Source organism: Tursiops truncatus, chromosome X, assembly GCF_011762595.2.
Source record: "Tursiops truncatus isolate mTurTru1 chromosome X, mTurTru1.mat.Y, whole genome shotgun sequence".
Taxonomy (NCBI): domain Eukaryota; kingdom Metazoa; phylum Chordata; class Mammalia; order Artiodactyla; family Delphinidae; genus Tursiops; species Tursiops truncatus.
This window is the reverse complement of record NC_047055.1, coordinates 16957296-16972697: the sequence shown is the minus strand read 5'-3', so window position 1 is coordinate 16972697 and position 15402 is coordinate 16957296. Positions and strand designations below refer to the sequence as shown.

The window sequence follows — 15402 nt, the reverse complement described above, 5'->3', positions numbered from 1 at the left end:
CTTCTACAATGGGGGATAGAACACAAATTAGACATTCAGGACCTGGTCCCCAGCCACCAAGAGCAACTTCATTCATCGCTGCAAAGCTCATCTCCACTTTCCCCCCCAATTATTTAGAACTCAGAATCAGATCTTAACTGCTGAAGAAAAACTGCGCAGGTCTGAGACAACGAGCAATCATCCCATTGTAAACATTATGCCTGAAGCCAATTATAAGACACTTGGTGGCTAAGAGAGAACCAGCCAGGACCAGTGTAAACCAGAGTTCCACCAGGATCAGAAGCTGACTTGACTGGAATTCAGATCTCCCTTGCAGCAAATGCTTGTATTCATGAAAAATGCTGCTCAGAGAGTCTGAAAGGAGAGTGAGAGAGGGGACAGTTTATAAGCATTTTAAATATGGTGTCTGTGAGCAGGGTTTATTTCGCCTTCAATTTTCAGTTTGGGGGCTTAAGGATTTATGTTCCAAGGATGAAGCAACTGCTACGCCTAGGGCTCATGAATGACCACAACATAGGAATGGAAATAAACACGTTAATGTGCTAGGATCTGAAGTAATAGGACACAGGAGGAAAAGCATGAGCTGTGTGACCTCGACGGGACAGAAGATCTAAACTCTGAGCCTCTGTTGCTTCTTCTTCCATAAAATGGGGCTGTTACTGCTCACCTCATACGGATAATGGCTAGCACACAATAGCTGCTCAGTGAGTGGACACTATTCATAATATGTGAAATAATGTTACTGTCACCTTCAGAGTTTCTTTATATCTACAATTATTGAAAAAGAAAAAAAACCTTTCAAGGCTGGTTTTTATCTTTCTTGGCAGAGTCAAATATTAGCCATCTGGGGGGGATAGAAATTAAGCCAAAGCTGCTGGAGAATGGTTAAGAAGACCCAAGGCCTTATAAAACTGGGAACAATTCAGCCAAAGGAAATGCTTAATGGCTCTAGCTTCCAATTCTGTGAAACATCCCAGACATCTACGAGGGTGGAGCAACTCCTGAGTGAAAAACACGGGATGAAGAAATGCAGGGAAGAGATTTTACATGATATTACAACACAGAGTATCATGCATAGCACGCGTATATACAAAAAGATCGAGGCAAAGAATCAGGGAAAGGAAAACTGAGAATTAAGCGGCAGGTCAATGCCCCACCCTCCCCATGTATATTTCATCTGCATCGTACCAGAAGCACCTCAATGCAATGGTTGAGCTAGGAGACTGGGAGAGTGGGAGTGTTTTCCGGCTCTAACATCTGATTATTCTTAATGTCAGTAGTACCAATTTAACATGGGAAAAACTACTAGAGAGAAAAGGCAAAACCTTTCCATATAAAAGTTTTCTATGTAAATATCCTGTCTTTTACAAAAAGAAGAACATCACGTACTTCTGGAACGTCTATCCCCCCGCCACTTGTCTTGCATCAAATAAACATTCAAAATTCTTGAAACAGGTCAAAAGACCCTCAGTTCTGCTATTAAATGCCATTAGCTACTACTTTATAAACAATCGATTGGCTATTGATTAATGTGCTAGGATGCATTCTAGAATTAACCCGTGATCTGAAGAGACTGGAAGCCCTTTCTATTCAATCCCTTTGCTTGGTGCTATAAATTACCCCCTTGTATTTATATTATTAGGAAGCTGCCTTTTACATATAAGGATTAATTTCCTCTTTAATGTAAAGGCTGTGTTTCACAGCCCTGGTGTGGCGTGCAAACAGTAAGTTACCACATCCACAAAATTCCTAAGAAAGAAGTCTCCTGGTACATGCTACAACTCATACTTCTCACACTGTTAAGAAAACTCAGAGTTATAGCCATCCATTCTTTCACCCAAGATCAAGTACTTGATGAAGAACAGCTAACATAAGCACCTACAAATGGAAGGGGGGAAAAAAGGAAATTAAGCAAGCATTTTACTGACTGAAACCAAAGTCTATCTCCTCCTCTGTCTTGCTTTTTTGGTCAAGTCTGTGTTAAGTTTCTAACAGGCACTTTCCTCAGGAGTGCCTGCTAGGGAGGGCACGGGGTACTAAAAGCAGGGGTACTTGACTAACAATCAACAGCTGTAGCTCAACAATGGTCTTCTCCTAGGAGGAGAAGGCCATTGCCAGCTGAGGCCCTTATTAGGGGCTGTTAGCATATGAAAGGGGGCTGGAGGACCCTGCCACTGTAGGAGCAGCCCTTTCTTCCCAAGGTCACTTTTAGTAGTTAATGCATTTTGAATGCTAATTCTCTCTCCGGGCTAACTTGGCCAGGGACACACGGTCAGTACCGTAAGGTCCCTTCCCCTGGACCACATTCCATTTCTAGCAATGGTACTCCCAGCACCAGCTAGCCAAGTCTCTTTAGCACAGCCGGATTCCTTCTCACTGAGAAGGGCCCATGAGGGCATGTTTAAGAAAGCTCTGAGGGGACTTTCCTGGTGGTCCAGTGGTTCAGACTCCACGCTTCCACCTCAGGGGGCATGGGTTCTATCCCTAATCTGGGAACTAAGATCCCATATGCTGCGTGGTCAGCCAAAAAAACTGAAGAAGAAAAGAATGCTCCAAGGCTGAAGCACTGTTCCAAGTGCTCCATATACTAACCTCCACGTGGACCTATTGTATGACCTCATACACAAACCTCACAAGACAGTCTATCTGCTCACGATCTAATATCAGGAGAAAACTCAGGACACAAAATAGCACAATCGGCGATGATTCTGATTTGTATGGATGTATATACGTTGTCTACCTGACCAAAGAAAGACGAGGCGCGTACAGTGGTATTGGATGGGTGTTAGGGAATCGGCGTGGTTTTTTTCAATGTTTCTCAATTTAGTTCACCCCAATTTTGCAGCGACACAATAGGAAAAGTAATCTAATAGGAAAAGTAATCTATCTCATGCTTTCAAAAATGACTTATTTCCCTTTATTCTATTCATCCGACTTAAATGCTGGAGCCTGACACATGTTTTTCTGCTTCTTCCAAACTGTCTACAGTGAGCACTGTAATACTGGAAAAAAAAAAACCCAAACACGGCAAAACACCACCAAAGCAGTTTACATTTTTCGTTTAAAAATACCGTTTTTTCCTATAAAGTATTCCTTTCAAATTGCAGCAATTTGAAAAATATGGCAAGGTATGAAGAAAACAAAAATTCCCATAATCCCACCATTAAGAGAACAACAATGGTTTATTGAATTGCTTTCCTGCTTTTTCTATGAAGGTACGTATTGTCACATGGTTGAGGTCATCCTGTATTTATACCCTGTTCTCATGGAACACTGTATGCTTAGCAGTTCCGATGTGATTAAAAAGCCTTCAGAAACATCAGTTTTAACAACTGCATACTATGACACCATACGAACAGATCATAATGTAATCATTATGGGACATTCAGGATAATTTCCTATTTTTCATTATTCCAAGTAATACTGTGATGAACATTCTTGTACATAAATCTGTACGCAGATCTTTCTTTCCTTGAGATCAAAACCTAGAAGTACAGTTACTGAGTCAAAGGGTATGAATGAAGCTATTTGAAACCTCTGATAACACTGCCAAACTGACCTCCAGAGAAGGTATGCCCATGTAGCATTCCCCGCTCCAGTCTTCTCTATTGTGAAGAGCTTCAGATTCTTGAGGGAATGGGGGGAGGGGGAGGGGAGGGAGAGAAAGAGAGAGAGAGAGAGACCACGTGCTTTGCGCGCAATAGAGATGGGCCAGGACAATGAACAAGAAAGGCCTGACTGGCTTGGGAATTCTCTCAGTCAGAGTCACTGCTAGATCAAATAAGCCCTTTTCTTTGCTGGGACAGACAGACGCATGGAAAAAGGGCGAGCAGAGATGATCAACAAGGCTCTCAACTCCCAGGCTCAAAGTACAATGAACCAAAAAATAGATAAAAGCAATTCGGCTGAAGCTCTTCTGTGTATTTATTTACTCGCCTCCAAACAGATCGGCTGCTTCTTGCTGACACCACGCCTTCTTTAAGAAGCCACAGCTAATAGCAGAGGCCCAAAGAGTGTGCTCAGGGCTCCCTGGAAGCTGCACAAGCATTTTCAATGAGACGGCCAATGCTAGAGCCACAACTGGCCACACCTGAGATAACAACTCAAAAGGCAGAAAACCTTTGTCAATACAGAAAAGTGTGTGTTTTATCTGAGCTCTTGATTTGATTCCAGTAAGCTGGCAGCGGCTCCTTCTCATCGCGTTTCACAGAGATTATCAAAGAATTAGCAAAATTACCCAGTGTTTTAGTCTCTTTTGCATGGAAAGAAAAAAAAAAGAAGGAAAATAGAATTGTAAAGCACAGAGTAGCAGTGCTTTCCAACCAAATCAAACACCCATAGTATGATCTGGAAGGAACACTGCGTTTGCAGGAAGGTCAGAGGCCTCATGTCTTTTTCTGTACTTTCGTGGCTACGCATCCTGATTGCCGCACTGTAGCAGAGGTTTAAAAAAGCAACAAATTTTAAAAAGACATCTTAATGAATGAAATCTGAGGTAAGGATTCAAAAACAGCCGTATGTTGTATGTACGTCACACATTTCTATGACACATTTATCTTGAGGATGTCGAAGACTTAAACTAAAGACCCGGGAGGTCTGTACGAAGTCAGTATGGCCGTGCAAAGGACAATAAGAAAACCGTGCAGTTGAAAAATACTTGCAGTCAGGGGGTCAGGAAAATTCCAAAAACTTCAGCTTAGCCAAAAGCCATGAAGCTTAGTTGGCTATATTTGTCTTTCATGGGCATGGGAATTCAAATGCCTTCAACTTGCTGCGTCTCCGACACTGCTGAGCCTACTGGCCTAATGAGGTAATGGCCAGGATGAACCATGGAAAACTTTTAGTCACTGATTAAAACAGAAATTTGGCTCAATATGAAGAGTGGCCACCCTTTCCCCTAAGCTCTCCAGCCCCCTTGTTTTCTATCATTTCACAAAGGCAGGACATGAAGCACTCTTCAGATAGATGGGACAATTATTTCTTTTATGTGCATTTTAAGCTAATTCAGAACATTTCTACTATTATTCGAGTTAACAAGCTTCAGGCTCATGGGAGGGTTTTCAAAGACCCAGTGAAAGTAGCGGAGGGTTAAGAAATGATAGGAGGAAAATAGAGGGGACCATGCAGACGCCTAATTAACATCTTGTAAGACCTTTCACTGAAGCAGCTGGTCTAGTCACATGTTGAGAAGATTCACAGAATTTGTAGAATTGAAAGGGTCTTTAGAGAGCATCCAGCTCAACCCCTTGATTTTATGGATGGGAAAACTGAGACCAGTTAATTGCCCCAGGTCACAGTGGGTTCACAGCAGAAACAGGCTGACAACCGGGAGGGCTCTGCCTCCTGGGCAAAGTTGCTACATTTGCTCCTACAATGGCAAATGAAAGTAGTATTCCCAATGGGCTAGCATCAAACAACGTCACTATTTTCTTAAAATTTCTTTTACACCATGCAAAAACACCTAGCAAATAATTTGATTCGGGGAGTTTGCAAGCAATAATCTATCTTTGTAGTTGTTAACATCATTTTTACTATGTAATTCTGAAATATATTTAACATGGCAGCTCTAATCTTAATCTATTTGGGTTGTTTGATTTCGCTCTGATTCTTTGAAAAACAACTAGTCTCTCACAAAATGCGACATTTGGGGGCAGGTTTTTATGTTGTGGTCCCCAAACACGGATTATGCCGCACTTCTATTATTTCTATTCCTTTTGCCAAGCAATTCTTTCAAAGTCCCCTGAACGGAGGATCTGATTAGCATATTCATGAGACAACCGATTCAGCTATGTTAATTAGCAGTTCTACTTCAAAAAAAAGAAAAATTCCCAAAACTGGCCAACAGGGGGAGCAGCTAGCTCTGTCATTAAAGTTTTCTGACTCTATGTCTCTAGCCCAGGATAGTCGATTTCTGATATTGAATATTCTAAGTCAAAGATTAGATGAAGAAGATTAACGTGTAAGAAAATAAAGAGGTGAGTCCTTAAACTCAGAGGCGCAGGTTTAAAATATGGGAAATCTGAGAACTGGGAGGGGGGGAGGTGCTGCCTAAGGAAGTTCTTCTGTACTTCAGCCAGGTCTGCAGACACACACACGTGCACAGAGTTTACAACTTCAAAACTGGTTTATACACTGTATAGTCTCTTTAGAGGTACAAACAATAGAAAATTACATGTGTAGAACAAAAAAGGACCTTAGAGATAAGTGGACTGACTCCAAAATGCCAACGCTAGCGCTCACACTGACCAGAGCTCATGGAGGCAGAATGATAATGGGATGCTTTCTGGTAAAAGAAGGCTAATTCCCTAAAAGCCTCGAAACCTTATTTTTATTTGAAAGTTTATTTTAAAAAAAAAAACAAAAAACCTTGTTCCTGCCTTAGAAAGAAGTGGTATCTCATAAACATGACTGAAGTTTTGATGACAGATGAAGTTGCCTGAGCTCAGGATCACCACTTCAACGTTATACCGTAGGGCCTCCCTGGTGACGCAGTGGTTGAGAGTCCGCCTGCCAATGCAGGGGACACGGGTTCGTGCCCCGGTCTGGGGAGATCCCATATGCCGCGGAGCGGCTGGGCCCGTGAGCCATGGCCGCTGAGCCTGCGCGTCCGGAGCCTGTGCTCCGCAACGGGAGAGGCCACAGTGGTGAGAGGCCCGCGTACCGCAAAAAAAAAAAAAAAAAAAAAAAAAAAAAAAAAAAAAAAAGTTATACTGTAAGCTTGGAGATGGCAAAAGATGCTCCTCTGAAGTACTTTGACCTCCTATGTTCCCACGTGTCCTTTGCTATTTCCTCAGTACTTATCCCCAGCCTTCCTTATGCCACCTTGCTGCCCCATTTTGGTTCTCCAGTCGCCATCTTGTTACTCTGCCAAACTTCCTCCCTTCCGTTCACATCAGTAACCCAGGGTTTGACTTTTATAAAAACTTAGACAATTCTTTGACCAAAGCACTCTACTCTTGAATTTCTAAGAGTCACCATAGCCCCTACACAATTTCACTCAACATCGTCTTTAGGCCTTGTGGACTATTGGCAGGTCATAATTGCCAACCTTAGAAATGGACTTGAGGGTATGGGGAGGGGGAAGGGTAAGCTGTGACAAAGCGAGAGAGGCATGGACATATATACACTACCAAATGTAAAATAGATAGCTCGTGGGAAGCAGCCGCATAGCACAGGGAGATCAGCTCCGTGCTTTGTGACCGCCTGGAGGGGTGGGATAGGGAGGGTGGGAGGGAGGGAGACGCAAGAGGGAAGAGATACAGGAACATATGCATATGTATAACTGATTCGCTTTGTTGTAAAGCAGAAACTAACACACCATTGTGAAGCGATTATACTCGAATAAAGATGTAAAAAAAAATCAATCAATAAATGCAGCACCCACTTGAGGATTACGGTTTGTTGGATACCAATCAACTGAGATTTCACCATATAAAAGCAGTTAATTGTCTCAGAAAGCCTAGCTTGGAGGAAATATGCAAAGTATCCCAGCTCTGTTCTGATCTCCAGGCCAAACACATTGAGGCTACAACTCCTTCAAAAAAATTTAAATCTATGCTCCCTACCTTTATTGTCTGTGCCATAGTCTAATTTGAAGTCAGAAGAAACAAACTGGGGTTTCATCATCATTTTTCATGGGCAGTTTTGAAACTGATAAAGAAACAGCGTTAAACACATTTATTGGAGGTGAAGGCTGGTAGGGAGGGCAAGAGAAACTTTTTCTGTCCTTTTTTTTCCTCCCTCTCTCGGTACGCGGGCCTCTCACTGTTGTGGCCTCTCCCGTTGCAGAGCACAGGCTCCGGACGCGCAGGCTCAGCGGCCATGGCTCACGGGCCCAGCCGGGCCCAGCCGGGCCCAGCCACTCCGCGGCATGTGGGATCTTCCCGGACCGGGGCACGAACCCGTGTCCCCTGCATCGGCAGGCGGACTCTCAACCACTGCGCCACCAGGGAAGGCCCCCCCGTTTTTTAATTTTATTTTTTGGCTGCACTGGGTCTTCTTTGCTGCACGCGGGCTTTCTCTAGTTGTGGCGATTGGGGGCTACTCTTGGTTGTGGTGTGCGGACTTCTCATTGCAGTGGCTTCTCTTGCACCGGAGCACGGGCTCTAGGCGCACGGGCTTCAGTAGCTGTGGCGCACGGGCTCAGTTGCTCCGCAGCATGTGCGATCTTCCCGGACCAGGGCTCGAACCCGTGTCCCCTGCATTGGCAGGCAGGTTCTTAAGCACTGCAACAACAGGGAAGCCCCTTTCTGTCCTTTTTTTAAAAAATCATGTTAATACTTACTGATAAAATTTCTCTGTGTGGCTTTTTAAAAAGTACACACTGGAATCACATGAGTAATGCTATAAAACCATGGGGAGTGAGAAGGGGAAAGAATAGTGAAACTACCAGGCCCACTGGGAAGAGAAATCACTAAGTGTCTGTGCACTCCACACCTGGAGGAGACACGTCTAAGAAGAAATGGGGTGATTTGGAGGCAGTGACCTTGGAGGTTGGAAACTGCCTCATCTCCACTGTATCTTGCTACTGACACGCTAGCCATTTCTCAAGAGCAGGAATTTTCCCTTCTAAGTCCCATTATTAAACCCCCAAGTGGTAATTTTTAAATATCAGCATCTCAAGTTTTCAAAGATGACTGTCTGATTATCTCTCTAAGTTTTCTCCTCAAAGGAAAAAGAATTGCTTCAGTTACTGTCTTGAATGAGAAACGCCATAGTCAAGAGAATACCATTCTTTTCAATAATCATACTGATAACTTAGTGACCAAGAGACAGAGGTGGTCTAAGATGTCTTTTGCCAATAACACTCATCTTCACGTGGTGTTAACATACTTAACAGCCTGTGCATTGGGGATTATAGAATAATAAACAGGATATATGGATACATAAATTATTTCCATCCATCCAGGGAAAGGAGATAAAGACTAAACACAACTCCACATACAAAGCATTGGGGGAAATGGGCACAATAAATGGTACACTACCTGGAAAATTTTAGTTCAACTGCATTACAAATTAAATATGCTTTTGTCGGGGCTTCCCTGGTGGCACAGTGATTAAGAATCCACCTGCCAATGCAGGGGACACGGGTTCGATCCCTGGTCTGGGAAGATCCCACATGCCGCGGAGCAACTAAGCCCGCATGCCACAACTACTGAGCCTGCACTCTAGAGCCCACGAGCCACAACTACTGAGCCCACGTGCCACAACTACTGAAGCCCGTGCGCCTAGAGCCTGTGTTCCACAACAAGAGAAGCCACTGCAAGAAGCCCGTGCACGGCAACAAAGAGTAGGTAGCCTCCTCTCGCCGCAAGCAGAGAAAAGCCCGCGCACAGCAACGAAGACCCAACGCAGCCAAAAATAAAATAATAAAAATAAATAAATTTATAAAAAACATATATATATATATATATATATATGCTTTTGTCGTCCAGCCTGGGAACCGACTAACACTTATTAAATCAGTTATCAGTTTCAAATAACGAATCTCAAAGGCAACATTTGAAATACAACCTGTTCTTTAGCTGGGAGCTGCCTTATCAGCTAGATCAAATCTAATTTAATCCCACTTCTCACCATGGTAATGAGCCCTTTGCAGAAATGCTCAAAGACATTTCACGTCTCAAAAATTTGCCTTGTACTTCTTCACCACAGAATGTCAGGAAAAGCATGCTTCAAAGGTACTATGTAATTAGAATGGCCTTTACAACAGGTACAAAGGAAATCATCCCTATTAAAATTAAATCTACTTCATAACGACCTGCAAACTGAGTGAACAGCACCAGAGAAAGGAATCCTGAGGTGTTTGGACCCCATACTTTCATTTTGAAAGTCTGTCATCTATTACATTGCTTCAGATACGATTGAAGTACCTCTCTTCTGGCTCAGATTGTCTATTTCTTCACTCTGAAAACAAAGTGTGCATGTGAAAATCTGTGTTTGGCACAGGGGACTGAAATAGGTTTTCTCGTGGCTCTAACGTGGATTGACCAAAGCTTCAGCTAAAATGAGGCCAGGAATGGTGCTGAACTTAATGAAGACTGGAGCCCAGCAGCTACCTCTGGGTCACTGCCGTGTGGTCACTGCTGCATGAGCATTAATCCTGTGTTCTACAGGGCTTCTAGGAATTCTAGTTGGCTTTGAGGGATCCATTTTGAAATTTAATTTGAAGTCCAGCATCTGCAGAATCTCTGTGGTTATTTTGACTAAGTTTTCAGATGCCTGCTTTTTATTAGGAAGATTTTTCTTTAGTGACTTGTGTCAACAACACTATTGTGTGTTCACCCAAGAAAATAAATGAAAGCATTTAAATTAAACTACTTTAATCTCTTTTTTGGCTCCTTGTGACCATATTTCCATAATGGCTACCATACCGTACAGATTCTAGTGTATCTGGAAGGATTCTACAATAAAGCTGTAAGGCTAACTTGCCCCTGGGGTCCAGCCAGGAGAGCCTCTTGGGAGAAAACTTGAACACTGAGAGAAGAAAGGCACTTGGGAAAAGCAACTGTACGAACTTCACTGGCAGCTCGTAGATCTGACTTGACTAAAAGGTATAAGATGAATTCAAGGGAGTTCCCTGGCGGTCCAGTGGTTAGGACTCAGCGCTTTCACTGCTGTGGCCCAGGTTCAATCTCTGGTCAGGGAACTAAGATCCTGCTAGCCGCATGGCAAAAAGAAAGAAAAAGAATTCAAGAACAAAGCAAATATCTACACTTACGTAGACCAAAGTTCCAATACATACCATCAAACTTCTTGTAACGGGACGCAAAGACAGCTTGCAAATGATTGCACTGCTCACTGACCACGCTTTTGAAATCATCCTTACTTTGCAGGCTGTACTTCTCCTCCATCTCTTGGGAGCAGCAGGTATAACCCTGGGGACAAATCTTCAAATGATCACCTGGAAGATAAAATGTAGGACAATCAATCTCCGTCATCATTCATCAAGTCCAAAACGGAAGAGTCTGATTTAGGTGCACACGCTTGGCTTCATTTCTCTCCGTGATGTTCCTGCAAAGGCCCGGGCATTATGCGTTATCTAAAAAGTTTCATTATACTGAAAATATTGATTTCCTTCTCGGAAAAATAAGATAATGAAGCCATCTCCAAAAGGAAAAGAACGTTCCAATCAGGAAGATTGTTATCATACAGGAAAAATCGGTGTGGCCAGTAAAGAGAGTATCATTCAATATGAACGGAAGGCTCGCATAAATTCTTCGAGATTTTATGCTACCTACTGTGCAAGTCATGCAAATGAGACATAGTTGTTCTAGCTTTGAGAGTTTACACTGCAAGAGAGGGTACCGTTAAATGAAGAATGATTTGTAAAATATGTGACAACAACCAAAAGCTGAGCAAATATATAAGCAATTGATGTGGCGAATAAAGCAAAGGGTAAGTGCATTTCAAGGAGCTGTCAGCCAAGAGGAAAGAACGGAGTCCACGCTGGGATTTGAGTCGATGGTAAGTCACAAAGGGGGACGTTAAATGATTCTTGGTTTTAAGATTTTCTTGTCCAGCATCTTCTGTACAGATGTTAGACACTATAACATTGACCTTTATGATCGTGTGCGGTGTAGCCACTTGTCCAAATACAGATGAATGGCTTCCAGTAAATGTCGCCTTTAGGTAGCCCTAAGGGCCAAGAAAATGTCAAAGACATGCAGACCATCTGCCTCCCCTACAGCAACGGCATTCTGTTTGTGGTTTGGACCTGAGAGTTTGGAGAGCTTCTGCCCTGTTCCTCCTCTGTCAAAGACCAAAAATTGTGCTTTGAACAGACCACGCCTCTCCCTCATAATGACCAAGAGATACGGCGTCACTCAAAACTAACCCCACCAGGTACTATCACGTTAGTCACACCAATACAATACCAATTCACCTTCACTGTTCCTTCTATCATTGCAGTTCATGTTCCATGACAGACAAAAGGGGTCTGAAAAGACCTAAGGTCTCAGGAACTCAGGAAGGCGTATACTGAAGACATATGAACCTATCAATGGTAAGTGTGTATAATAAATCAAGGGAGCAGGAATGAAGAGCAAAATCTTTTTAACAACACTAATCATGGACATGGACTGGGCCAGGAGCAGACGGCCATCGCTGCTTCTTGGCTGTGGGCGCTTAGAGGAAATAAGCCTTCACTTCGGACAGATACCAAAGTAGTTTTGCGGAGGGGGTGGATTTCAAATAACATGGTGTTGGCAATTTATTTGACGAACACTAGTACCGTCAACTGCACAGATGCAAATAATTACATAATCAGATATATTCCTGATCGTTCTTCCTTCCTGGCAATTCAAAAGTAGGGAGAGCGTTATTGCCAGACAAAAATGGATACGTAGCATTAAAGGACTTTTAAAGAAGGGGAGAAGGGAAACATTCTTCAAATAACTTCCTCATCCAGAAACTGCTCAATGCTTCATTTGGCATTTTTGAAACCCTTGGTCAACCGATAATTCTAACAAAGGCGGTGGGGCTGGGGGGAGGCACAGCGAAGAATGTGAAGGAGTTTAGAGCTGTGAGGTTGCCGAACATCTTAGATCTCATTAGTGGAAGAAGCTTAGTTTTCTGGAAACACCTTGTTACAACCAAAACCAGAACTGCCTCTTGACTGGATTAACACGTTCACAACAGGCCTTTGGTACTGGGACACCTGATGAACAAAGAGATATCCAGGTGTCTCCTGGTTTCAGGGTTGAGGATCTCCCCAAACACAATCTTAATACATAAAGTAATACAAAGGACCCCCAACTAGTACAGTACTTGACGTAGCTGTATTAAAGAGTCCATATCACTCTCACACACCACGAAGAAAATTAACTGAAATGCTCACAATGAGAACTTAGGACATACAGAACTAGGTACATGAATTATAATAAGAGAGCAGCTACTTTTTTAAGATTTTCACAGGCTAAAATTAATCACAGGCTGGTTTTCAAGCCCCTGCAAAGATTCGATTGTGGTAATGCACTGAATTTCCAAGGCAAAACAGTTCAGAGTCTGGAAGCGAATCTATATTCACCTAATCTTAACATGGTTCACACATACAATAAACGAAAGGGTCATTCGTTGGATCTTATCAAAATAGGCATCTATGACCAAGGAAAAAAGCACCCTTCTTTGCACCTCCAATGCACATACGCACAGACACACACACAGAACCTAAAGCCAGAAAATTCGAAGAGACAAAAGGAAAGAATACTTTTCTACATATAAGAAGGTGCTAGATGTTGAGAGTTTAAAATTTGGGCACTGAACAAACACCCTTCAAAAATGGGTCACAGCAATTAAAGTTTTACTGGTGACCGACTGAACTAGCCAGCAGCTAAACAAAAGGCCCGTGCACTCCACCCACCACCTACCCACCAGGGGCCCTCAGCAGGACCTTCGGGAGACCTGCTGATATCTGAACACTGAAGCACATTTATTTGTTTTGGCAAAAACTAAGGAAAAAGAGTCCACTTCCATGTTACAGATAAGATCTTTACAGGAAGACTCTGTCTAATGGTAAAGGCTTGCCTTGTGGAAAGGGTGACAACGGGGTAGATACCTGGGTAATGTTTCTGCTGGCAAAGTCATCTTCCCCTGAGTGCAAACAAGCCACACCAACGGGCCACTTTTGCCCATTTGAGCCTTGCATACACCACGTATTCTGTCTGTTTCTAAAAAGCATTCCTTGAAAATGTAATCTGGCATTCTTGCCAAAGGCCCTGTCCAAGACACACTTATGAATTAAATCCCAAGCCACACATGGGCCAGTGGGGATTCAGTGCCATAACCAGTTTCCGCTGATGAGAAGTTACTAGGAAGGAAAAGGGGACAAGTGCATCTGAAAATGAAACTACAGCTCTGCACTGTACTAAGAACTGGAGCAACTCATTTGATTTTTAAAACCTGAATATTTCTACTGTAACACCAAAAATGATTTCTATGATTAAAAGCCAGGGCGTACGTATCAATGGAAAGACATTCCATTTTGCCTGTTGGAGACTGCCTCTAAAATGCTGTGTCTGAATGAGACATGCTTTTTTTCTCTGCAGATCACCTCTCAACCTGGTGATCCTGTATACTTCTTATTTAAGAAGGATGTCACAATTTGTTCTTTAGGCTGAAAGCGTTGAGCACAGGGACGACAGGATCCAATGTGGGACAGGAAGATGACAGCCACTGCAGGGGAAGCGGTGAGCTCATGCATTTAAAAAAGGGGGGGCGGGGTGGCCCTAGAGGATTCTGATACATACCCTTCCTGAAGAATTCTAGTTTGAAAGGCTGAAGCATTAGAGCCACAGAAGAACCGGGAATCGAAGTTCATCCAATGGTTTGAGTCAACAGTGGGTTGATCTACAACCATCATTTGCCTCCTCTATTTCGCTAACTCAACCTCCTGCTTCCGGGACCTTCTGTGTTCTTCTCCATGGCCCTCTTCTGTCTGCTTTCCACTCTCTTTTCACTCTGCTCATCCTGTTCTCTCTCACCACACTCCACCTCTTCTAACTGCACATAATGTGAAACCGAAGGACTTTTTTGTTTGTTATACTTGTTGAGAGTTCCCTGTTCTTAATTTTAAAAGCAGGTGAATTGAAGGCTTTATGGATTTCTAAGAAAGCACCTAAATTAAGTTGCTTTTTGTACATGGCCCTCGATTAGGGTTTTTCTTTGTGGGTCAGTGGCCCTCAAAAGAAAAAAGGTCCCTTAGCCTTGTCGTCGGAGGCTTGGATGAGAGTCAATGAAGCGTGCTTTTAAAGCTTAACTCTGTGGCATTAAAAACAAAAAAATCACTCGAAAGAGCCAAACTTTTTTCAGTCACACCAGCTCTGTGTAATTTCCCTTTAGTCTTAATATCAATGCCTTCGTTTTTCAAAGCTGAACAAAGACAATCACAATAAATTACTACTCAATCCTGCTGAGTGTGTGGATTGGTTCCTTTTTTTTTTTTTTTTTTTTTTTTGAAGCACTTCAACTCAATAGTTAAAGAAGCAGGCATTGACTATGAGGAATCTAGTCCATCCTTTAACAGGGCTCTGTGGCGGGCAATCTGTAGAACTGTGCTTTCTCATTTTATTTCATTTCTTCCTCTCACCAAAGGCTGGCTGTGATGTACAGATGGGGTGCAGATAATGTCCATTTATTTCCAGTTACTCATAACCCACCTGCCCATAGAAAATGTTATAAATGGTGGTTACATTCTCAGGCCAGCCTATTTACTATCAACGTAACTACTTCTAACTGTAACTTCATTTTTTTTTCAGCTTAGTTTCATATTTTATTGAAGATGCATTTAAAATAACATCCAGATTCATGTCTTTTTTACATAACAGGACATTTTCTGTCATTGTCATGTAAAAGACGAGTAAAGGGACATTATTAACGTATATTATAATAAGATGCTCCCTGATA

At 42.7% G+C, this 15402-nt stretch overlaps 1 protein-coding gene across 1 annotated transcript in view; it reads right to left on the bottom strand.

Annotated features, from left to right (window-relative positions):
• GPC4 (glypican 4) overlaps positions 1 to 15402 on the bottom strand; it is a 108739-nt gene that overhangs the window by 26609 nt on the left and 66728 nt on the right. Inside the window, exon 2 of the mRNA XM_019919063.3 lies at positions 10745 to 10903. Coding sequence (XP_019774622.1) covers positions 10745 to 10903 — 159 coding nt within the window. The remainder of the gene's footprint in view (positions 1 to 10744; positions 10904 to 15402) is intronic.